At 42.3% G+C, this 25,407-nt stretch overlaps 1 protein-coding gene across 3 annotated transcripts in view; it reads left to right on the top strand.

The window, feature by feature from the left end:
* The window catches only part of LOC116302268 (hemicentin-1), a 134,291-nt gene that overhangs the window by 46,315 nt on the left and 62,569 nt on the right, over positions 1–25,407 (top strand). The window contains exons 1-2 of one of the 3 annotated variants that reach the window (XM_089039810.1): positions 21,629–21,952; positions 22,063–22,440. The exons of 1 other annotated variant lie outside the window; for it this stretch is intronic. In XM_089039810.1, coding sequence (XP_088895936.1) covers positions 21,901–21,952; positions 22,063–22,440 — 430 coding nt within the window. In that variant the 5' untranslated portion in view covers positions 21,629–21,900. Of the gene's footprint in view, positions 1–19,664; positions 20,101–21,628; positions 21,953–22,062; positions 22,441–25,407 lie in introns of those variants that run through there. One more of the 3 variants, XM_089039811.1, reaches the window with a different exon arrangement.

The raw sequence follows: 25,407 nt of genomic DNA, 5'->3' as shown, positions 1-25,407 counted from the left end.
TCCATCGCTTGCTTAGTCTTTACTTCCCTTATCGCCATCAGACCTTTTTGTTGCCGCTGCATTATGTCATAACTCCTTTGCGACGCTTTCGTCAATATTCTCACTATTTTCTCTCATTCTTTCGGGTAAGTTGGGTTCTCCTAATGCCTTTCTAAGGGTTGGAGGAATATTTTTATCTGCGTAGTATTTACCATTTATGTCCCTGATGACCATATGGATGAGCATTAGACCTATTTAACCTTGCTACTACGACTTCCCTGCCCCATTCGTTATCCGCGTCAAACATTACTTGGACTTTGTTTGGATCCCCAGTTTGGGAATTCTTCCTTGATCCTATCGAAATCGTCCGGGGTTTCTTCCATGGATTCGTTCATTTGTTCCTGAACCTACTAAGCCATGCAGCGCTGGGGGCCTTCAGGAATGTCGCCGCCTGGGCCTACTACGTAATCCATTTGCAAAAATTCTGGAACGGTTTTGTATGGATTTTTTCGTGTGAACATACGATTTAATGTGGCCTTGACCCTCCTCCATCTACTACCAAACGTGTCTCTTAAGGCTGCGTCGTATATCAGGGGGTCGGTTTCCGCGCCTTTAGTCCATGCGTCGAATTCGTCGTCATTAATGTCGACTTGACCTTCTTCGGTAAGGGGATCGAAGTCTGTTCCTTCTACTTCCATTATATATGATAAGCTCAAAGTTAAACCCCAACGTATTACCTAAGCAGGTTGGCGGACTGAAAGCAGAACGCACCTTTCACCGGGTTACATTCACACCTTCTAGCGCAAAGCCGGGGGAGACGCTGTACGTAGGCGTACCCCGCCTAACGGATAACCTAGTCCTAGTACCCGGTACCTTGGCTTTGAGGTTTGACCTAGCAATACACCAAGCACTGCGGACGCGCGTCACGTTGTCAACGACCTTGGTCGCAACATTGTCTCAAGATGCGGGTGAAGTTCGCAGGGGAATCCCTCTTGGACTTAAATAGGTACGATCTGTATACCACGTACAAAGACTTATGGTTGACTGCATTTGACCGCGCGCAAAGGATAGAGCAGGGAATCGCCAGTGATGCCATACGCAAGGTAAGAAGCGCAACCGACAGCGCCTCAGGAGAAGACGAAATAAAGACGGCTTATGGTACTAAATATGTCGTTCCATTAGATTTCGAAGTTATCACGAACCACGGTGCATACTACCCAAGGCAGCTAAGCGAACTACAGTTCGAAGTAACCCTAGCAGACACTACGAACATCCTACAGGGAAAGGACGTAAGTTCCTCAGCCGTCCACCCATACTCCGTTACTAACTTAGAGCTGCAGTATGAAACGGTATACAGCGAAGACTTAGCACGTAGCGCCGGTATGGAATACAGCTCCGGGAAGGCTTTCCTTTACGATCACGTCGTGATGTACAAGACGTTCAGCTTTACAAACAACGTCGAAGAGGTCATCAACCAAAGCATTAACCTTCCCAGGCGCAGCCTTACAGGGATAATGTTGCTGTTCGCAAAGACATACACGGCAGGATTGCGTGACTCCGAGGCGTTCTTTAATCCTAACATCACTAACGTAGGCGTTAGCATTAACGGAGTGCCTAATAAGGTTTACTCACAAGGGATAAAGCCCGCGGATATGTACCGGGAAGTCGCGCGTAAGTTTGGCGACCAAATTGACCCAAAGGAATTCTTTAAGGATAAGTACGCGCTGTGGATCGACATGCGTACAACGAACGACGAAGACCTACATGGACAGGGATTGCGGCTGGTAAATACCCAGGACGGTATTACGTTGGAGATCAAGCGCACCAAACATGCCAGCGACACTACTAAGATCAACGCATATATCTTCGTAGTCTCAGACGCGCAACTGAGCGTAGAAATGAATCAGCTAAAAAGCGTTGCCTACTAGACTCGAGTTCCTTGAGTCAAGCGAAAGGATAAAGAATATTCCTTACATATATAATGCTTCGCGTATTTGAAAACGACGACACCAAACTGCAATGCCTAGTGCAAGGCGACCAATTGTATTTCAAAGCAAAGGAGGTGGCTGCGGCGTTAGATTACGAGAACACCAAGAAGGCCATCAGGGATCATGTCTCCGAAAAATACCAGAAAAGATGGGTTGACATGCAAGGGGTCCCAAAACCGTTCCCCTTCTACTATCCACCCACAATCCGTGTTCATTTCGGAACCTGGGTTGTATGAGTTGATATTTAGCTCCAAGCTACCTAAAGCAGTGGAGCTGCGTAGCTGGGTCTTCGAGGAAGTCCTACCTGCGCTTAGAAAGAATGGTAACTACGAGCTGGAGAAGCGCTTCAATAGCCCAAATAAGATGAAGTTTAAAATAGAGACCGAGTCTGACCTACATAATCGGGTCGTATACAACGTTCGCAGGTTCTACCCATATGCAATCATAGTCCCTGGCTTAGGAGAACTGCAAGACACCTCAAATAAGCGCATTAAATGCTGGCAGAAGGGCTACCAGGCAGGGCAACCCGACCTGTTGATTCTCAACAGTCATAAAAAATATAATGGGCTGTGCATCGAACTGAAAACACCTAAAGGCAACGGAGTCCTGTCCGACAAACAAAAGGTGATGTTAGAAAGATTCGAAGAGAATGGTTACCTGACCATCGTAAGCAATGATTACGATATGCTGACCAGGGAAATAGCCGAGTACATGGCCGACGTACGTACCCCTTGTCCTTGGTGCGTAAAGGCCTTCAAAGGCCCCAACACCTTAAGCACGCACCTTAAGATATTCCATAGGTATAATGATTCTTAAACAAACATACTGGCGAGATCTGCTGCAAGGCGTTTCATACCGAATAAAAAATTACGTCGCATTCGAAGACATCGACCGTTTGAGGTTGGTCTTAGAACGCGACGGTCAGGAATACAGCCTTTGGGCGCCTGACTGCGTGAGATACATACTGCAGGGTGAAGAATATACACACCTACGCAGTCATGGTAAGGTAAACGGCCGATGGAAGTTTGACATCGAACGTCGAGCGGAGGATAATCCGTTGTGCGACTAATCCTCTTCATGGGCGGATAAGTAGTCATCTGCTGTGTCTGCCCTCATTTTTTCCGCCATTTCATACGCTGATAAGGTAATAGTCACACCTCCTAGGAACGCTGCGATGTAAGGTAACATTATACCTTAAGTAGATTCCACTCTTTCTTACCAACAGATAATGATCTAAGGGCTTAGGGCCATCGTAAAGGCAGCACCAAATATGTTGGCCGCTACGTATACAGCCACATCGGTCGCAGATGCCATCCCAGTGTTCCCTATTCTCCCACCTTACACCCTCATAGTCGTCGAAGCATACGAAGTCTTCGTCGATCTCCTTCTTACGTCGCGTGAGCACCCGGCCGGTTTCAAGGGGGCAACATCGCTCTGCTAAATCGCCGTGGGTTTCACAGACGACTTCTTCAAGGTGGTAACGCCGGCAGCGGTATTTATGCCAGTTCTCTTCGAAGAGGGGTTCATCGCATCGGCGGCAATGACCTTTAAGGCAGACTCTATGCTCGCGGTGATATCGTAGGGCCTGTACTGTGGACAGTTCCTTACCGCAGTCACCGCAAACAGTGCTGATGGTCTTCTGACAGACTTTCTTGGAAAGATGGTATTGCAGTCGCTGCTTGGAGCTGAAAGTTCTATCACATTGCACGCACTTCATTATATATACCTTATTTTTTATTGTTAAATTGTTAAACCCTGTAAGAGGGTTTTAGGATAGGGTCTATTATTTCTTGTTATTTTGTTAAACCCCCATTAAAAGATGAGGTATCATTCTTTCTCATTGTTGAAACCAGCAAAAAGATAATCATGTTAACCATTCTTCGATCGTGATGATTTAACAAAATAACAATAAAAAATAGACCCTTACTTGAGACCTCTTTGCAGCATTTAACAAAATAACAATAAAAAAGAAAGACCTATGCTAATTCCTCTTGCTGGGGCTTAGTAAGATCTTCTTTGCGACCTCTTACTCTTCTCGAACGTCGTCTAAAGTCCTTTGTGCTTTAGTATCCGCGGGACACCAATGTCCAACGAAGTCTTCTTCAGAGAATACCTTATTACAGTGACAGCAGCTGTGTTTCTTACGAGGCGTCGGAGGGGTAACGATGATGCAGTCAGCAGGTAGTTCGCACGTAATGCAGTCCATATATCTATGGGGGATATCGAATGAAGTCCTTAATGGACTCCTTAGCCCAGCCCGCCATTGTCAAAAGCGCGCCAAACCGTTCTGCACGCTTCAGACCACACATTTCATCGTACAATTCCTGTACGCGCTCTTTTAACCGGTCTATCTCCTCCCTTTGCATTTCTATGGTGTCTCTTTTATCCTTTGCGTCGGCGGTAATCCTTCTTACTGCTTCCACTGGTTCCATCTATATATGAACCCAGATCACATACCTTGCAATGCTCTGATAGTAGTACCCACCGGCTGTGGAAAGACCCAGTTCATCGTGGAGCAGCTATTAGGACCCTTTAGATACCGCTTTGACTACATAGTGCTGCTTTGTCCCACCTACGTGAACAACCGCACCTGGGAAGGCATAGGAGTGAAAGATGACGACGTCTTCGTAGATATCTTAGATCCTAACGAGTTATCCAGCCATTTGAAGTTCTGGCACAAGCAATTCCCTAAAGATACACAGACTTTACTCATATTGGATGACATTGCCTGTGGGGACGACGTAAAAAGGCGCACCTCCGAATTAGTGAAGCTCGCCTTTAGCGGCAGACACGACAATATCAGCGTTTGGTTGCTTTCCCAGCAGCTTACCAGCGTCTCTAAACCCTTCAGGGAAAACATAGGCTCCCTGGTCGTATTTTATACTCCCAGTAAGTCTGACCTGGAAACCATTTTAAGCGACTACGGCGGTGAGATAAGCAAGGAACAGTTGCATGAATACATGCGGCATTTAAAGACGCACCAACATTCCAAAATGATTTTCTCTTTGAGGTTTCCTTATGACGTTAATGTATATGGAGATTGAGCAGCTCTTAGATGAAGTCCCCACGCAGTTAGACGAAAGTAACCTCAAGGAACAACTTAACATCCTTGTGTCTTCGGGGAAGTGTAAAGAAATGATAGGCAGGGAACTTACCCATGAGCAGGTTAATAAGCTGTCGGAAGAGGAAGTCAAAAAGTTCCATAAAAGGTACGAGGCTGCCCTTGCAAGTAAGACCACAGACGCCGTCGCAGACTCCGCTATCCGACTTGCAACTAAATTGCTTGGACTTGCACTGCCTATAGACGACGTGGAGCAACTGCGGAAGGACATAAGCGAGGACTATGTCATCGCCCAAGAACTTAAGATAACCTGCGGCTGGTTGTCTTTGAAGTGCGGTAAGTTAATGGCAGTCGCCTCTGCGGCACTTCACGTAGCTCAGCACGTCGACTTGAAGGAACTTACGGCCTCTTGGAAGGACTTCAAGAAGAACAGAGACGTTGAAAAGGTCTTCCAGGCAGCACTTACTGAGGTACCTGATCAAGTCGCCTCAAGTACCTAGTCAAGTCGTTGTCAAGTCACCTCAAGTACTTAGTCAAGTCGTCCTTAAGTCATTCTCAAGTACTTAGTCAAGTCGTTGTCAAGTCACCTCAAGTACTTAGTCAAGTCGTCCTTAAGTCATTCTCAAGTACTTAGTCAAGTCGTTGTCAAGTCACCTCAAGTACTTAGTCAAGTCGTCCTTAAGTCATTCTCAAGTACTTAGTCAAGTCGTTGTCAAGTCATTGCCAAGTCATTGTCAAGTCGTCATCAAGTTACTTGTCAAGTCCTTCAAGTCCCTTAATATAAGATGAGTGACACCGAAGAACAACCAGAAAAGGCTCCCGTAGAAGATACCAAGATTACCAAGGCTAAATCTCCGGGCAGAGTCGCTGCCGGAAAGAAGCTCGCGGAGATGAATAAAAAGAACAAAGCAAAGAAGGAGGAAAAGGTGGAGGAAAGAGAAGAGGAATCCTTTATCAATCCTGGGTACGTCATTGGCGCGTTAGGAGTCGCTATAGCAGCAGGCAGCCTCTACTTACAATGGCGGGCTACGAAGCCAAAAGTAAAGTGGGAGGCCGCAACATATCACGCACCTGTGGAGGTTAGAAAAAGTAAGATCCCTGAAATGGAATAACCTTCTCGCTTTGTAATATAATGTCGACCGCGTTGTTGAAAACTGTTGAAGAAGCAGCTATCATTACTTCTATTGTTGCGGGTATTGGTTGGGTAGGTAAGAAAGTGCTCAAAGAAGACTTTACTGAAGACCCAAGCAAGAGCTTCGCTAACTTTGCTAAGATGACCGCTGCCGTAGGCGGGGCTATCATGCTAAAGGATTACCTACGAAAGGAAAAGTACCTGCCTACGACGTAATATATAATGGCTGGCTTAGTCGCAGGTGGAGTCATTGCAGCTTTAGCATTCACTGGAGCTAATTATGGCGGTCAATATTTGGATAGATTAGTCAGAGGCGACAAAAGCGGTGCCGCCGAAAGGAAGAGACACGACTTAGCGCTGGAGAAATATCAGCGGGACGTGGCAGCTTGGAATGAAAAAAGACAAGCTTACAGGGATTGGTTGGATAAGAACTACCAAGACAAAATGCAGGCAGACAAGAACTTCGAAAACACAGACTACGCCTTCAAACTTTATGCGCAAGCACACCCCGACTTTAGAATGAAAAAGCCTCAGTTCAAGAATTACTACCAGCCTTCTAAGAAACAAAAAGACAATGAATTGGTCTTTGTAGGAGTCGCAGGGCTGGCGGGAGGCGTGGCCTTGGCGTATCTAATATAATGATCGTCTTTTTGGAAAGCGACAAGAATAACTTTACTACTTATATTAATCCTCCCATCCGCGCGGAAAGGGTTCGGCTGGTTAGTTGCTCTTTGTACAATTCTTGGTATAATTTAATTAATGGCTTTGTCGTCGTGACTTCCACCAAACCAAAAATACCAGATTCCCATTACACCCCCATAACACTGGCTAAGGAGCTAGCAAAGCATGGATATACTCTTACCACAGGATTGCCCCATGAAATGACATTCAAGAAAAATAATGGGAGCGCCAATCTAAAGGACAGTTCATTGGTAGAACTCCTGGGCCTTACTAGTACCACGATAAATAGCGGTAGTACATATGATGTGAAATGGAAAGTCGCATCCTCTTATGAAGTCTATTGCGACTTGGTCCATAGTTACAACAATGGAGAAAAGTCTTCTCTTATGTCCAAGTTTCTGCCCCAAGGTAATCCATTTGACCCAGTAGAATACACTCCCATTTCTTTGAGCTATGACTTATCTAATTTGGTAGAAAGCATAAACATCACCATTAAAGTGGACGGAAAGACGGTGGATTTTAACGGACGTAAGATCAATCTTGTTTTGGAATTCATATAATGGGCCGCGTAGAGGACAAACTTAAAAGGATTTACTATGGGCCGGAAGGCTATTGGAGAGGAGCGTCAGCTATCAAGAAACTCGCGACCGCGGCCAGGGTATCAGACGAAACGGCTAAGAACTGGTTGAAAAAACAAACCCTCTGGCAGGTTTATCTTCCCGTGCCTAAGTACATTCCCAGGCCCAGCTTCACCGTAAATACCCCCAATGAAGTTCATCAGGCGGATTTGCTTTTCTTGCCGCACGATAAGGTGAGAAAGAAGACCTATAGGTACGCTTTGACCGTAGTCGATATCGCAAGCAGATACAAGGACGCCGAACCTATAACCAGCAAGGATTCTGGGGAAGTCGCAGAAGCCCTAGGTAGGGTTTATAAGCGCGTCTTGAAATGGCCTAAGCTGCTGCAAGTGGATGCGGGGACGGAGTTTATGGGCGTGGTTACCAAGACCCTGAAAGACCACGACACTAAGATTAGAAGAGCTAAAGCAGAGTACCACAGGGGTCAAAGCATTGTCGAAAGATTCAATAAGACCCTGGCCGAGCGTCTCTTTGGATACCAGTATTGGAAAGAGCTGGAAGATCCCTCCAAACGCAATAGGGAATGGACTCAGAGGCTCCCCCAGGTCGTCGCAGCTTCGAACAACGAGGCGGCCAGGGCTACGGGAATGAAACCCAGGGATGCCATAAAAAAGAAACACGTGGAACACAAGTCCTTCATCAGAAGTTCGAGGGCGGTCTTCCCCCATGAAAAGAAATTAGGTAATGTCACGGTTCGATATCTCTATGAGCCGGGTGAATTAGAAGGAGGATCCAAAAGAGCTACGGATCCTAATTGGTCTTTGGAAACTTACCAGATCCGAAGTGCGATAGCTAAGAAGGGTCAGCCCATCTTGTATTATCTTCATGATGGTCCCACGCGTGGGTTCGTCAAAGAAGAACTGCTTATCGTGTGATGTCCGAATGCTATCGTATGCACTCCGTCATCACACATCCATCGCTTACCGTCAAATGCAGACAGTGACACCTTCTCCTGCGTGACGTTATGTATCTGATGACCATAGCTGCGCAGGCTGTTCATCTTATGCCGCTGTTCCTTGCGTGTTCGTAATACGTTGAGGTAGGACTCGTGCGTAATGTCCTTCTTAACCACATACTTTTTTACGCCTTTAGCTTTCTTTTCTACGCCGTCTAACTTTAGCACGCTGTACATCTTTGGTTTCAGACCCACGTATTCCACGATGGGTTTTCCTAACATTTCGTCTTTCATCTTCCCAATTACCTTCTTATTCTTCGCAGAGTAAAGGAAGTGCTCCTTCGGGTAACCGCTGGTGTCGTACTCGTCTATGTCGGGGAGGCAGTCTTTGTAAACGTCTTCCGTTTGCACTTCTAGAATTAGGGAGTCGGTGTCTGTGTACAGGAGGCGACAGCGGTCTCCGTACTTTGGCTTAAGCTTATCGTAGTAGAACTCGTACATAAGCAGCTTCGATAGATCCAGCACCGTAAAGCCTGTGTAAACGGGCTTGTTTAGTAAGAGGTTTGCCTTTTTAATGTGAATCACGTAGAAGTTCAGCATTTCTACGTATCTAACGAAGCCTGGCTGTGACACGTATGCTTCTGCTTCCTCTTTGGTGCTGACTATTTTTACGCTTACGCGCTTGCGGATGTTCTCCATTGTCTTTCCGAACACGCTGTTGTTCATCAGTTTGAAGAGATTTTTCTCGAAGTCATTTTTCGCTGCGGTACGCTTTTGCGTGTTAAAGTCAATGTAGGGGCGCATCCAGGGTTCCTGCGTGAATTTTAGGACTCTGTGGATCTTCTCTACGCGCATTCCGTGTCGCACGTAGAACTGCAGGTTGCGGTAATGTACCACATACTTCTTCTTATCCATCAGGTTCATAGTTAGTTTCCTGTACGGTTTGTAACCAGGGCACATTTGCTTTTGCAGCGGACTTAGCTGCTTAAATGGTATCTCTATCGCTTCTGGTGCTAAGGGGAACTCATTGTGTTCGTCGTGCAGGCGCTCTGGGTACTCCAGATCCACTTCTAAGACGTAACCCTTGTCTTCCTCCTTTCCTACCTGCATGTAGAAGTCTATCGGCTTCACTGGATCCCATTCGAAGTCTCTCACAGGTAGGTACTGTGACATTGCCCAACCATAAAGGTTATTCGCATCCAGGTAGTAAATGTATGTGGTTGGTTTCTCTGGGTCGTGCTCTACTAAGGGGTTGTTTGCGCGGGCGTAACGTCGGCTGGGTCCGCATACGCCGCCACGAATACCGTCTTCCATAAACCGATACATGTCGTACTCCGTTAGGAGATCCAACTGCGCATTTGTCTTCTTTAACAAAGCACTCCAGCTGAGCCCAGGAGCCGTGTAGAAATTAGCGGGATCCAATCCGTAATATTCCATAGCCATCTTTCTGAAGCTTTGGAAAACATCTGCGAGCAGCACTACGTCAGACCTTAGGTAGATGTCGTGGTAGTCACCCATGTTCTCACAGGAGTACTTTTCCCACACGTCTAACGCATGCTGGTACTCCTCATCCTTTATACCAGACTCGTTTAGGGTGCTGTAGAAGCGATCTTTGGGTGGTAGGGGTTCTTTGAATCGATCCCAGGAGTCCATGTATTCGTATGGGTAGACTCCTTTCCTTTCCGCGCCGTATTGACTGGAAATGGGAAAGTTGGTGTTATACTTTACGAGGTTTGCTAAGGAGTCCGCCATAAACTGCTGCGAATCTAAGAACTTTAGCTTACCCACAGTTACGGACATGTAGCGCTCTTTGTTGTTGGGTATGCATTTGACGTCGGAGCCGTCTGTTCCTTGTAGTAGCAAATGGGAGTCGTAACCGCGGAGGTTGTGAAAGAACACCGGAATCTCCATGTCTGGATTTACTTCGAAGTTTATATTGCATTTCCAATGAGCCGCTCCTCTGTATTTACCCGTGATGTGGCAGTGATCCCTAACCTTATCCACATAGAAATCCTCAACAAATGCTTTGTGACAGTGAATGCAGTGCGTGGAGGGCTTTCCCGGCTTCTCACCTTTCTTAGCATACTTCCCGCATTTAAAATGAGCTTCTCCTAGATACTTTCCATCTTCATCCCACGCTTTCTTGGCTCGTCTTCCAAACTGAAGAAGCGTATGTTGGCAAATGTGGCATTGTTTTGCCTTGTTAAAAGCCTCCTGGTTCTCTTTGGTAAATTCCATCTTCTTTGGACGTCTTAATTGTTCTCTTATCTCCCCCTCCTCTTCTCGCAATGCTTCTAGAAACTCATTAGCTGCGTTCTTACCTCGGTAAATCACAGGAGGGTTTGCTTTACCATCTGATCTGACTACTATGTAACCAAAGGAGCAGATCTCGTGTAATCCTACCTTATTCGTGGCGCCACGTTTCTGCTCTTCCTTAGTTATCAACGCTTCGAAGTCTGCATATATCACGTAAGGTACTTGCATCTGCTTTTGATGGTCTGCGTATGAAAGCTCTTTGTTGGTGGGCATCTGGATCCGTTGCGCCACTTCTTCGACTCCGCGGCAGATCTCATCGTGTTTCTTTAGGGTATTTAAGGATGTAAATGACAGCAAGCAGCAGTCGCAGAAGTACTTTTTGCCTTTGTGCTTAGTATGTCTGTAGAATAGTCTGCTAATGTGTTTAACCCATGAGTAGTGTCCGCCGTGGTAGAATAAATGTACGCGCTCTCCTTTACTTTTTGACAGAACTAACGGTACTATCGTCTGCTCTCTGACTCCGTAAACGTTAATTGCTAGATCGTTTATTTCCTCAAATATGGGGATGTCTATCAACTGCATGGGAAATTCCACACCATCCCACTCTAAATCGTCTGTGGGATACTTACTTGTCCTACAGGGATCCTTCTCTGCTGGATACAGTGCAGACCTGATTGCCCACATAAAGCATCGATTGTCTTCATTCTTCACGTTTACAATAGCCTTCTTCCTTTCTACCCACGTTGGTAGCGGTACGTAACTCCCCCCTCGTATGGGTACGTACCTGGCTATACTTATCTCTATTCCTTCAACCTCCTCTACTGTCCAACCCGATCCTTCTTTCGTGTAGTTAGACAGCGACTCCATTATCGCTTCTAAGGCTTCACTGAGTGACCTATCCAGATTCGTGGATTCTAATATCACTAACGACTTTGATCGCAACATTGCTGTCGTCATTACCTCGTCTTTTGATAAACTTACTTCTACCATTATGCTCGCTTTCAGGGCTCCTAATTCTTCTATACCTTTTCGGAGAGTCCTTTTAACCTTCCTTTCTGACTGACGCCAAAACTGTCTAACGTCAATCTCACCGTTACCGGGTATTGACACCGTGCTGAAGTTGCTTTGGGATTCCATCTATATAATAGGAAATATTTTATACCTAATACCAAGCACTTTTTAGGTCGTCGTAGTCGTACTCACAGTCCTGACAATGCCAAAACAATTTAACCTTAGTCTCAAACTTCTTACCACATCCACAATCATAACTGCTCATACACTTCGTCTTCATTTTCAAATGCTTTTTCAAATCCGCTTCTTTCTTAAAAGTTCTCTTACAATCTTCGCACTCCATATATAGACTAACATATTTGCGCTGTTGCCCCCAACCACACTTGGAGTGGGTTGTTTCCGTAGGTGGATTTTTGACACGGGTCTTACCCCGTGTTGAGATTGCGCTGGAACCCCCATTCCCTATACTACTTACATTAGCGCATGTGGCCCAGCTCCAGAGCGATGATGACAAACATGTTCAAGCTGTCAGGAAATACGAGAATCGGCACAGGAAATGCGGAAATTGCGGAGGCGAACACGCGCCAAAGAAATGCCCCGCATATGGTTCGACTTGCAATTTCTGTTCAAGATTGAACCACTGGGCTAAAGTATGCCGTCAGAAAGGCAACCCTAGTGAATCAGAAAACCCAAGCGCTAGAAAAGAACAACCATACAAACAACGCAATAACAATAGGGAAGCACGCCAAGGCAGACGCGCTGTGCATGAAATGCAAACAGATGACGATTTCAATGAAGATTTCAATACCCTACATTTCCAATCGATAATAATTGGAACCATACGCCCGGCCGGCGGAACGCAGGGACGAAGCATTCGCTACTATCAGCATACAACTTCCACATTTCCCGCAAAACCGAGCGCAACTGAAAGCAAAACTCGACACCGGTGCGCAAGCAAACATCTTGCCATTAAAATTATATCAAAGCATGTTCCCGCAGAACGTCGGGACGGACGGTGAACCAAACCAAAATGCATTGAAGCCATCCAAAACCATACTTACAGCATATGGTGGAGCGAAAATAAAGCAACTAGGTACTTGCAAAATACAGTGCAGCTATGAAGGCATGACTACGACCGCGCTCTTTTATGTCACTGACGCGACAGGCCAAGCAATCCTTGGGTTATCAACAGCACTAGACCTCAAATTAATCTCTTTGAACTGTTCTGTCGAAACACAGAATGAAGGTACACAACCACGAAAAGAAACTGCAAGACCCACAAACAAAACGAACAAAATAAGCAGCAAGGAACAACTGCTCGCGCAATACCCCGAATGCTTTGACGGAGTAGGTAAATTTCAAGGAGAATATCACATCACACTGGACCCAAATGTACCCCCTGTCATTCACTCACCGAGACGCGTGACAATAAGCCTCAAAGATGACATTAAACGGGAACTAGATGAGATGGCCGCCCAAGGTATCATCACCAAAGTACGAGAAGGGGAGCCGACGGCATGGGTCAATAGTTTAGTATACAGAAGGAAACCCACTGGCAGACTTAGAATATGTCTTGACCCTAAGGATTTAAATGCTGCCATACAACGAGACCATCACGTAACACCCACCCTTGAGGAAATCTTGCCCAAGCTGAGCGGATCAAAATATTTCTCCATTCTAGACGCGAAGTGTGGATATTGGAATGTTGTACTCGACACACCATCAAGTTACCTGACTACCTTCAATTCCCCATTTGGCCGATACAGGTTTAAACGAATGCCATTTGGACTGAGAATGTCGCAAGACGTTTTCCAAGCCAAGATTGACCAGACATTTGAGGGTTGCGATGGTGTTATCGGCATCGTGGATGACATCGTGGTTTATGGAAAAACGGAGGAAGAACATGACATCAATTTAAAGGCGATGGTTGGGAAATGCAAAGAAACAGGCCTACAACTCAACCCAGACAAGTGCCATATCAAACAGAACAAAATAAAGTTCTACGGCATCATCTGCAGTGAAAACGGTATCCAGCCCGATCCCGCCAAAATATCAGTGCTGAGGCAGATGAAAGAACCGGTTGATCGCCGCGAACTACAAACGTTCCTTGGGCTAGCCACCTACATGTCCCCATTCATCGCAAACCTAAGCATCCTGACCGCACCCCTGAGAGGATTATTGAAGGAAGACACACCCTTCCAATGGAATGCCGACTACCAGGCCGCCTTCGAGAAAATCAAGAACTCGATAAGTAAAGAAATCACCCTCACCTATTTTGACGAAACAAAAGATGTAACGCTCCAGGTAGACGCCTCAACAAAAGGCCTTGGTGCAGCCCTCATGCAAGAGGGCAAGCCAATAGCTTTCGCCAGCAAAGCGCTAACCGACGTCGAAACACGCTATGCGAATATAGAGAGAGAGCTCCTCGCAGTAGTCTGTGGTTGTGAGCGTTTCCACACATACCTGTTTGGCCGTCCATTTACAGTGCAATCCGATCATAAGCCGCTGGAAAGCATACACCTCAAACACCTCACATCAGCCCCACCACGATTACAGCGAATGTTACTGAGATTACAACCATACGATATTAAGATCAGATACGTACCAGGAAAAGACATGCTGTTGGCTGATGCACTATCACGACTCTCCCCAGAAGAGAAATACCCGATAGAGAACGAGAGAATACAAGTGCACGAGATCTATCCACATTTCAGCACCGAAATAATCGAGCGGATAAGAGCTAACACGGACTTAGATCAAGAGCTGACCTGCCTAAAGAAAATGGTATACGAAGGTTGGCCAACGATGATTAAGCAAGTATCAAACATGCTGAAGCCATACTGGTCCTTTAGAGATGAAATCACAATTGACGACGGCATCCTAACCAAAGGACAGCGGATCATAGTTCCCTCTACCATGCAAAAAGAAATTCTGGACAAACTACACGCTAGCCATCAAGGAGCAGAAAAAACCAAACTCCGAGCAAGATCAGCCCTATACTGGAAGAACATGAACAACGACATAGACAAAATCACCCAATCTTGCGTAACATGCCAGGAGTTTCTACCAAGTAATCCGAAACAGCCACTGCTACACTGCTACCACCAAGACCATGGCACACGATCGCTACTGACCTATTCCACATCAACGAGTCTGAATATCTACTTGTAGCTGACTACTATTCGAAATATCCATTCATAAGGAAAATTCCCAGAGGGCAGAGTAGCAGTAAGCAGGTTATTGAGTTGATGAAGCAGATCTTCTGTGAACAAGGAGTACCAAAGATTGTAAGATCAGACAACGGGCCCCACTACAGCAGCGCTAGTTTTCATGAAGTTGCCAAAGAATACGGATTTGAACATATCACCAGTTCTCCTCACTACCCCCAGAGTAACGGTTTCATAGAAAACCAAGTCAAGACGGTTAAGGCAGTCCTGCACAAGACCGCAAGAGCCAACGAAGACCCCTACATGGCTCTACTCTGTCTTCGGTCCACTCCAATCGACAGTAAGTTGCCATCACCCTCTGAACTACTCCTTGGCAGGAAGCTCCAAGACAATCTACCGCGCTCGATAACTAGGAACCAGAACAACGAAGAGATCATAGAGAGATTAAAGAAACGACAAGAGCTGCAAAAGCACTACTATGACCGGAACACCAAGACAATCCCGGATCTTCTGCCAGGGCAGAACATCAATATTCAAGACCCCTCTACAAAGAAATGGGGACCGGCCACAGTCAAGGAAAAGTTGGACCAACCAAGATCATATACAGTCACTACTCCAAAGGGTGGAGAGCTACGTCGGAACAGAACACACATCAGAGAAGCACTGCCATCCCCCATAGGACCCCAAAGCCCGCCTGCAGAATTTCCTGCAACAGAAGTGTCTAATCCAGCACCACATAATGGAATGATTACAACACGCAGTGGCAGGGTCGTGAAACCACCAGAACGATATGTATAATTTTCAAAAGAACTGTTCAAGAATAGCACATTATCGCAACATCAGTTGTATGCATGGACAGCTGATATATAGTCATTGTTACTATTGTTTTCGTTGCATATACATCTATATATATATATGTTTTTTTTTACGGAAAGGAGGATGTCATGCTATATATGTCATATGATACCATAGCATTGACTGAAACCCTATATCCATCTATCAGACTGTATGATACACATTTGTAGCCCGAATTGATATACTCAAAATAAAGCCATATTTCGCAACCACCAAGGAACAGAAATCATTACAATGTGCAGTTTTCATTGATTTAGCGAAAGCATTTGATACTGTTGACCATTCCATTCTCATGAAAAAACTTTATATTTATGGCGTGAGAGGATGCGTCCATTATTGGTTTAAGTCGTACTTGTCTGAGAGAACTCAAACTACTAGTGTTAGTAATCATATATGGAATAAAGAAGCAATTAATTTTGGGGTCCCTCAGAGTTCTACATTAGGTCCTTTACTCTTTCTCCCCTACATAAATGATATTAGTATAGCCTCTAATATTTTAAAATTTCATCTCTTTGCAGACGATACAAATATACTTTACTCAAATAAATGCTTAAAAAACCCTTGAAAGGGGAATGAACAATGAACTAACAAAGCTCCATGATTGGTTCACTGCAAACACACTTACCATAAATATCAAAAAATCACACTTTGTTTTATTCCATTCAGCTCGTAACAAACCAAAACATTCATTGAACATTAAAATCTTGGATTATAAAAGTAACCAGTATATACAGCTTGAAAAAAAGGATTATGTAAAATATCTTGGTGTTTTATTAGATAGTACATTATCTTGGAAGCCTCATATTGATTATATAAGCAAAAAAGTAAGTAGAATAGTGGGTATTCTCAGCAGATTGAGACATTTTGTTCCAAAAAATACTCTAATCAAAATGTATAAATCCCTCTTACAGCCGCTCTTGATATATGGAATATGTACCTGGGGTCAAGTTTGCAAAAACCTTATTGATAAATTGCTCATTCTGCAGAAGCGCGCTCTAAGGTCAATATTTTTCGTGAAATCAATTCAAAGTGCAATACCGATATTCATTGAACATGAAATTTTATCAATCAAATCTCTTTATTTTTTTTCAGTGGCACAGCTAATGTACGATGTTAAATATGATTATATTCCAAGTAATATTAGCAAACTCTTTACTTACATAAAAAATATTCACTCCTATGAAACAAGATCTTCTGCCAGTGATAATTTCTACACTAGATATTCACGTTTAAACACTCAAAAAGATTCCTTCTCGCGAGTGGGTGCACGTCTATGGAATCAAATACCGTTTTATTAAACGATCTTAATATTAATCGCTATGATACTGAGATCTTCAAACTTTTTAAGTAAGTCTATCTGTAATGAGCTATTTTTCATTTTCTACTCAGTGAACTACTTTTCATTTCCTATTCAGCTCTTTGTACTCTGATATTAACATTTATTTATTATTAACATATAAAGACATCTTTGTAAATCTACGTGTATATTCTGTGAATTTAACCTGCCTAGACTAGCTTTAGCTATATGCAGGTTATATAGTTTTTAACTCGTGGATACGCGAAGCGTAGAAACGAGTTATTGTGAGGGGTCTGAATATGCAAATGTGTCACTCGCTCACTCACTCACTCGCTCACTCGCTCACTCGCTCACTCACTAAGATGTTAGCAGATCGATAATTAAACGTTTGTCGATCGTATTACGTCATCTGATTACGAATGTTACACGATACTAACAAGCACAAAGCTCTTATATTACAATAAAGATTACTTTGATATTTATATGAGGAAACGAAATGCTGATGTTCCATGTGGGATACGTTTCTAGCACTTTTAGACGCCGTGGGGGCCCACTGTGCATGCGCACACTCGCACATAGTTTTATCTTCGAATTATTCATATTAAAAGAATCAAGGAAAGATGCAAGTTGAAGTAAAATTATACAATTAACGCCTGAAATAAAATTTCAATGAGTTAGACCTTTTTTTCTGATGTATTTTAAAAAAGTAAACAAAAACGCTTATTAGGTACAACGTCAACATTTCGATTTCAGACTGAGACTCGTAGATCGAGCCGGTTATCGAAAAAATTAATTAGAACTCAAGAAGAGAGTCTGATTTCAAGCTCTGGAGGACTTTACTCTCCATAGGGACAGCTCAAAGTCACGGCGGTATTCAGCAATAAAATCTCATAAACTCGATCGAGAGAAGTCTTATTATTACTGATCGACAGTTGTATTTACTAAAGTAAACTTCTTAAGAAAATAATCAATGCAGATGTATACGTAGATCGTAGAAAAAATAACAAAAGACGAAAAAAAGACCAATTCCAATGGAGTAAAAAACATAGCGGGTTCCCTGTGCTCGTAGGTCGAATGTTTGCTGGAATAAAACACACAGCCCGCCTTTGAAATTAAAAACAGAGAAAGCGTTTTCAAATAAATCTTCTTCCAATTATACTCTATACTTGACTCAGTTGACTCTATCGAAGTCGTAGTCAAAGTCGTCTTTCTCTGCCTCTTGTACAAATTCCAGTTGGTAGAGCTGGGGTCACGCTTATATATGCGCCATAAACTATTACGATGTCGAATAGCTTTCCGCCACTGAGGACTCAGGTAAGGTACATGGCCACCCCTGAGATGGAATTGCTTGATTGGAACAGGAGTGTCTATGACCATAGATATGGCACATATCCAGTTGCGTTACACAGGCTATTAGACAGGAAGCACAATTGAATATATTATGTTAAGTAACACCAGATCATCAATGAAAACCACAGGGAACCCGGCTATATTTTTTTTGCTTCTTTTAGAAAATTAACTTTGCTCTTTGTGGGTTTCCTGTGTTGTGATCAGTTTCCTTTTACATAAGCTGTAATCAGATCTGCGCGCTGTAATCAGATCGGCACTGTAAACTGACAGCCCGTTGGTGTTTTGTTTCTTATGGGTTACCTGTGGTGTGTAACGCACTTTCTAGTAAACACTCAAAAGAGGAGAAGGGCTGCAACAAGGCAAGTCTCCGACTTTAAAACCCCTGTTCAAATTATTCATAAAGGTAATTTATTAATAAAAATCCCACGAAATGTTTGCTCAATAAATGAACTTTGGGTCGGGATGTTTTATTTTGTTGAACTCGTAAAAGTGACGATCCTAGAAAGTGATATTTAAAAACTAAGTTTTAGTTATATGTTCACCTCCAGTTGCTCGGACCGCTTAGCTTATGAAACAAGATGTATCTGGTGTACGTCCGATTTGAAACAAAAGAATTTGACAGCTTGTTTACAGAGACATCTAAATTTCCATGTGATTTCTGGACATTTCCGGTATCGTTCAATATTTCCCGCGAATTCTAAGCGTGTGCCGCAAATCTGATATTATTATTCTAAAAAAATTGGAAATAAACGTTACTCAACAAAACACAAAATTTGAATTCCCTTGTTTACAGGGTTTTACATTTTGATCATTTTTGAACAACATGACGCAATCGAAACATGAAAATCATCAAGACTTCCTGCTGGTTGTACTAAAGTAGCTGGTCCGAGCAACTGGAGGTGATGATCATACGATAAAACTTGCTTTGTTGCAACCCTTCTCTTCTTTTGAGTGTTTACTAGAGAGTGCGTTACCAACGGTTATTGATTTGAATTTAATCGGCTATCAGTTTACAGCGCCTATCTGATCACAGCGCAAATCTGATTACAGATTATGTAAAAGGAAACTGATTACAACACAGGAAACCCACAAAGAGCGAAGTTAATTTTCTAAAAAAAGCAAAAAATATAGCCGGGTTCCCTGTGATGAAAACGACAGCGAGTTTTTGTTTCAACATATAGGAATTTTCTGTTGAAAGCAATTGAATTACGTACAAATCTGACTTATGTCCGCTTTTCAATAATGGAATTTTTCGTATTAGTCTTCATTTCTACTTTGCTCTTTCATTCGTCACGTAAGGAAATAAGTTTTTTTTTTTTTTTTTTTTTTTTTTGAGCAGTAATATGCCTACACAAACAATAACCAATAACAACACATAACGGGTCAAACTTACACTAATAAGCTGTTTCTAGATGCTGGAACGTTCACTTGGCTACGTTCGGACGATACAGTGAATGTTGTGGAAGGTGGAACGGCAAAGCTCAACTGGAGTGTTCGTACTGGTGCTGGTAATACATGGGCAGCAGTGAAGATCACAAGGAGCGTTTCAAACGTTGCTGGTCCAGGAGACGTCGATATGATAAGAAGAAAGCCGTCTGGTGTAAAGATACTGCTACCCGAACGAGGTGTTGACATGGACTTAGATGTTCAAGCGAATTTGAATGTCTTGAATGTTACTTTTACACTTCGTAATCTATCAAGGAAAACTGACGAGATGTATTACAGAATATCTGTGGTCGACAATGACTATGACACTAGTTCTTTGAGACACACGAAGCTGTTCGTGGATGGTAAGTAAAGGAGACTCTGGAAGTCTGAAGCTTACAAGCTTACAATTTGAATAATGATCATGACTGGTATGTGGCTTTGAAATTATGCACAAAGAACATTTTGATTGTCTGGATATCTTGTGATTTTTATTAGTGAATACCTTTTCATATAATGAGCTATATATTATTTTAAATCCTTACTTCCGGTAACGAAAAAAGATAGATATTGATCATGTAATAAAGAAGAAAAATGTTATACATGGTATGTGACTTAAATGCTGCTCTTGGCGTATGGATAGGTGATTCAAGGTTACATCTTACAGGTTTTATTTTTGAATAGTCATCATGTACATTTTGATTGACAAGAAGTCCTTAATTCTCTATAAATAATGGTTTTTTGGTTCCTAATAATCCGTCGGATCTTTAATTTACTTCATTCAAGTTACTTAATTAAAATGTACTTACGCTAATAACATGATGAAGATAGATATAGATACATATCCAGTTGGCATAGGGTAAAACATGGACTGGACTCTTGGACTCTTGGACCCTGGACCCTTGGACTATTCTTTGGACCCATGTTTGAACCATTATATTTCTTATAACTCTTGGTCATTATATACATTAGTCTTTTTTTTTAAATCACTTGTAAGGTTTTTATTTTGCTGCCATATGGCCGCGTTCAAATCAATTTATAGATAAGTGAAATTGTCATGGAACGACTTCTAAATCAAGCTTCGAATGAGCTCAAATCAAAGTAACATTTTCAAATGAAAGGCTATGCTATGTTGAGTTTTTTTGTCTTTTTTTGTCCTATAACATTCAACATCGAAAAGGCCGGTTTAGACGGTACGACTTTCGCCTACAACTATCGTATACAACACGCTCGTGCCATCCTACAACTCGAGTCGTAGCGTTTAAATCAAGCATACAACACGCCCACGACAGACGAGAGCGTGTTGTATACAATAGTTGTAGGCAAAAATCGTACCGTCTAAACCGGCCTTAACAGAAGAGCGCGGTAAGACTCGAATGTATGCCCAGACTGACTGTTTGCCGGCATTGTATGTGGTAGGTTATTAGTTTTGCTAGGCGTTAGGGTTTGGATAATAAGATGACAAGGGGAAGACAAGCCGCGCGATACTGGGAATATTGAAGGGTTGTACAAAGGGATCTCAACGTATAGGCTGTCTTTATACTTTGTATTGCATGCACGTGACTAGCATAGCCTTTCATTTGAAAATTTTACTTTGATTTGCGCTCATTCGAAGCTTGATTTAGAAGTCGTTCCATGACAATTTCGCTTATCTATACTCTGTGTGGTCTCTGTATAGCCATCTAGATAGCATATAGAAGACTTGAATATCCGAGGTTGCAGTAGTGCTGAGGATTCTGTTGTAAAAGACACATTATTTTATGACCGTGAAGAATGAACGCAAATCAAAGTAACATTTTTCAAATGAAAGCCTATGCTAGTAACGTGCATGCAATACAAAGTATTGTATTGTAAGTGCGTTCCTCGCATGCAACAAACTGGTCGCAAACAATAGTTATAAGAAATATAATGGTTCAAACATGGGTCCAAAGAATAGTCCAAGAGTCCAGGGTTCAAGAGTCCAAGAGTCCAGTCCATGTTTTACCCTATGCCTATCCAGTTGCGTTACACAGGCTATTAGACAGGAAGCACAATTGAATATATTATGTTAAGTAACACCAGATCATCAATGAAAACGACAGCGAGTTTTTGTTTCAACATATAGGAATTTTCTGTTGAAAGCAATTGAATTACGTACAAATCTGATTTATGTCCGCTTTTCAATAATGGAATTATTCGTATTGGTCTTCATTTCTACTTTGCTCTTTCATTCGTCAGGTAAGGAAACTTTTTTTTTTTTTTTTTTTGAGCAGTAATATGCCTACACAAACAATAACCAATAACAACACATAACGGGTCAAACTTACACTATAATAAGCGGTTTTTAGATGCTGGAACGTTCACTTGGCTACGTTCGGACGATACAGTGAATGTTGTGGAAGGTGGAACGGCAAAGCTCAACTGGAGTGTTCGTACTGGTGCTGGTAATACATGGGCAACAGTGAAGATCACAAGGAGCGTTTCAAACGTTGCTGGTGCAGGAGACGTCGACATGATAAGAAGGAAGCCGTCTGGTGTAAAGATACTGCTACCCGAACGAGGTGCTGACATGGACCTAGATGTTCAAGCGAATTTGAATGTCTTGAATGTTACTTTTACACTTCGTAATCTATCAAGGAAAACTGACGAGATGTATTACAGAATATCTGTGGTCGACAATGACTATGACACTAGTTCTTTGAGATACACGAAGCTGTTCGTGGATGGTAAGTAAAGGAGACTCTGGAGGTCTGAAGCTCCAATGACCTACGATATAAATGAATATAAATTTTACAATTTAAATGAATATACCCTGTTTTTCTGAATATGCTTCATGTTTTTATTGGGAAACAATACTTCCTGTTAGATAGTTTATTCGTGCTATATTATTTTACTTCGGGGTACGAATAAAGATTGAAATATATTTAAATCAATCGATAAGGAAGAAAACATGTTTTATTTGCTTATGGTTTATAAACACCATCGACTGACACAGTAAGTTACTTAATGATGCTCTTTGTATATTGAATTTAAATTTAAGGTTATATATTGCAGGTTTTATTTTATCTATATGCATCATTGACAGTTTTGATTGACTAGCTTTACGATAAGTAAAAGTATCTTGGTTCCTCAGTATCCGATGGATCTTAAGTTGTTTAGTTTCAAGCTACTTTCGCTAACAACAGGATAAAGACAAATGGTATGCATACACCTTCTGCTGTTCATTAATAGAAAATGTACATTCATTTGTGCCAATAGTTGTATCAATAACGTGTGATGTACTTTCATCAACACCACAAGTATAGAGCACTTTGTGTTCAACATGATGTGACGCCCCCCGGAAAAAATCTGACACTAGATCCGAAAATCTGACTCAAAAATCTGACTCTAAAACCTGACACCAACTTCACTCTGGTGCTCTCATATGGTGAAGGAACCCCGAAGTACGCCTGGTATTAAGTTAATAATAATAATGATAAATAATAAATTCTGCTCCAGGTGAAAGAGAACATGATCAACAATTTACATATGAACAAAATCAAACTTAAAAAACAACTTGAAGGTCTGAAACGACGAAATGCAAACAATTGGTTTGATAACAATGAAGGAAAGTATTACTTTCATTGCAGAAATATTATTAAGAATGATCCTGACAACAAAAGGTCAATATATACAGAAGCAAACAATGTTCAAGATCAAAAGACAGACAAGGAGCTAACCAAGAACGACTTCGAAGAATTTTGGAGACCCATCTGGGAGAATAATAAAGAAACCAACTTGAATGCAGCCTGGATCAAGGAAGTGAAAGAAGCCATCAATGAAGTCATACCACCACCTTCAGATGATTTAATGAATGTTCAGGAAAGTGACATCAAATCAAGTATACGTAGTAAAAGAAACTGGAGCTCCCCTGGAGTTCATAGAATTACCAACTACTTGATAAAAAAAGATAACAGCCGCCCATGAAGGACTGGCAGTAGCCGTGACAGAAATCATCAACAGTGAACAATCTTTACCTCAATGGCTATGTGAAGGGAAGTGCATAATGATACCAAAGACCGAGAAACCTAAGCCCAAAGATCATACACCAATAACACTCCTAAATACCATGTACAAGTTAGTAACGTCAGTAATCGATTCAAGACTAAGGAAACACCAAGAACAATGCAAATGTATGCAAATAGATCAGCGCGTGTGTACATTAAAGTATTATTCTTTGAAGCTTGTAACTCTCACTGTTATATAATTCTCCTTGCTTGCAAAAATCTCGACTAACTCTAAAACTATTGGGTGTTAACGAATTACTAGTACCATACCTAAGGTCAAAAAATGTACATTAGCATGTGTAAGGTACTTTGTGCGGAAAAACTCTAATAGCTACTATTTGTCAGTATCAACTTCGTTTTTATTTCAAGGTTTTACTGCATGCGCTCTATTCAAGATGGTAACCTAAAATCAATCTTGCGTAACGAAAGAGCTTCGCGGTGAGATCCCATGGGACCCAGTCCATCTGTTTATGATACTTTTACATTTACTTTTACACGTCTTCGTAGCAGGAATCTGGCGAATCTTTCCAGTGCGAAGAAAAAATCTTCCTTCAATTCCGTCAAAGAAATGGCTTCAGTTTGGTATTGAAAATGTTCGCTCTGTCAAGAATACGACAACTCTTATTGTGGACCATGTTTTATTGGGAATAACATTGATCTTTCTCTGCTAACCGAAAACCTGGCTCAAAGACTATGATTATGTTAGTGTTTCTTCTCCGGTTACCTGTTTATAATTTTTCCAAGATCATCTCAACGCATGCGGTGGTGGCACTGATATCCTATATAACATCAATTTAAAGACTTCATATTGATTGACGGTGGTGACCAACGCTGTTGAGTTTTCCGAATGGAATTTTTCTACTCCTGGTCGAAAATTTAAGATGATTGTTATTTATCTTCCTCCTTGCTCAAAAGCTCATCCTACCACATCAAGTGTATTCTTTGCAGAATTTTCGTCATACATGCTCAGAAATCTTAATCGTTACTGGCGACTTTATTTTCATTTAGATGATTCTACTAACCCTGACTTAATAAGATTTAACGACTTATTGGATACCTTTATTGGACTTATCCAGCATGTAACTGTTGTTACTCATTCCTCAGGACATACCCTGGATCTCATGCATCACTCGATCATCCAATGATGCCAATATTCTTCGACCTGCAGCTACCCTATCAGTTTCTGATCACAGTTTCATTGAATGTAAAATGTCTCTTTCTCATCCATCCTTAATAGTGAAGAAACTAGAGTTCTTTAAGCTCAAGAAAATCAATATCGCTGCGTCAGACCTATGTCATTTTCCTTGGTCCAATTTGGAGGATTTGGTCAGTTGTTATGATGACACGCTTTTGAGAATCTTGGAGAGAGATGCCCCTCTACAAGAAATATCGTTGTTGCGAGACCTATGGTTCCATTGTTCAGTAAACATCTCTAAGAACTCAAATCCAAACGCAGGAATATTGAAAGGAAAATGCTTAAGTCCAAGCTCCAGTGTGACAGAGAGATGCATATCGAGACATCTGTAATAACTACTTCAGGTTGCTAGAAGATTTAAAAAAAAAAACCTTTAATCTGACCTGATTACACAATGTGCTGGAGATTCTAAGAAACGCGAGGAAAGCCCTTTGCCATAACACGAAAGTCCA

Source organism: Actinia tenebrosa, unplaced genomic scaffold, assembly GCF_029948245.1.
Source record: "Actinia tenebrosa isolate PJP-AT-01 unplaced genomic scaffold, QUT_ActTen_1.0 PGA_scaffold7__59_contigs__length_16204524, whole genome shotgun sequence".
NCBI classification, from domain to species: domain Eukaryota; kingdom Metazoa; phylum Cnidaria; class Anthozoa; order Actiniaria; family Actiniidae; genus Actinia; species Actinia tenebrosa.
The sequence above is the reverse complement of the archived record's forward strand: the minus strand, read 5'-3'. Positions and strand labels throughout refer to the sequence as shown.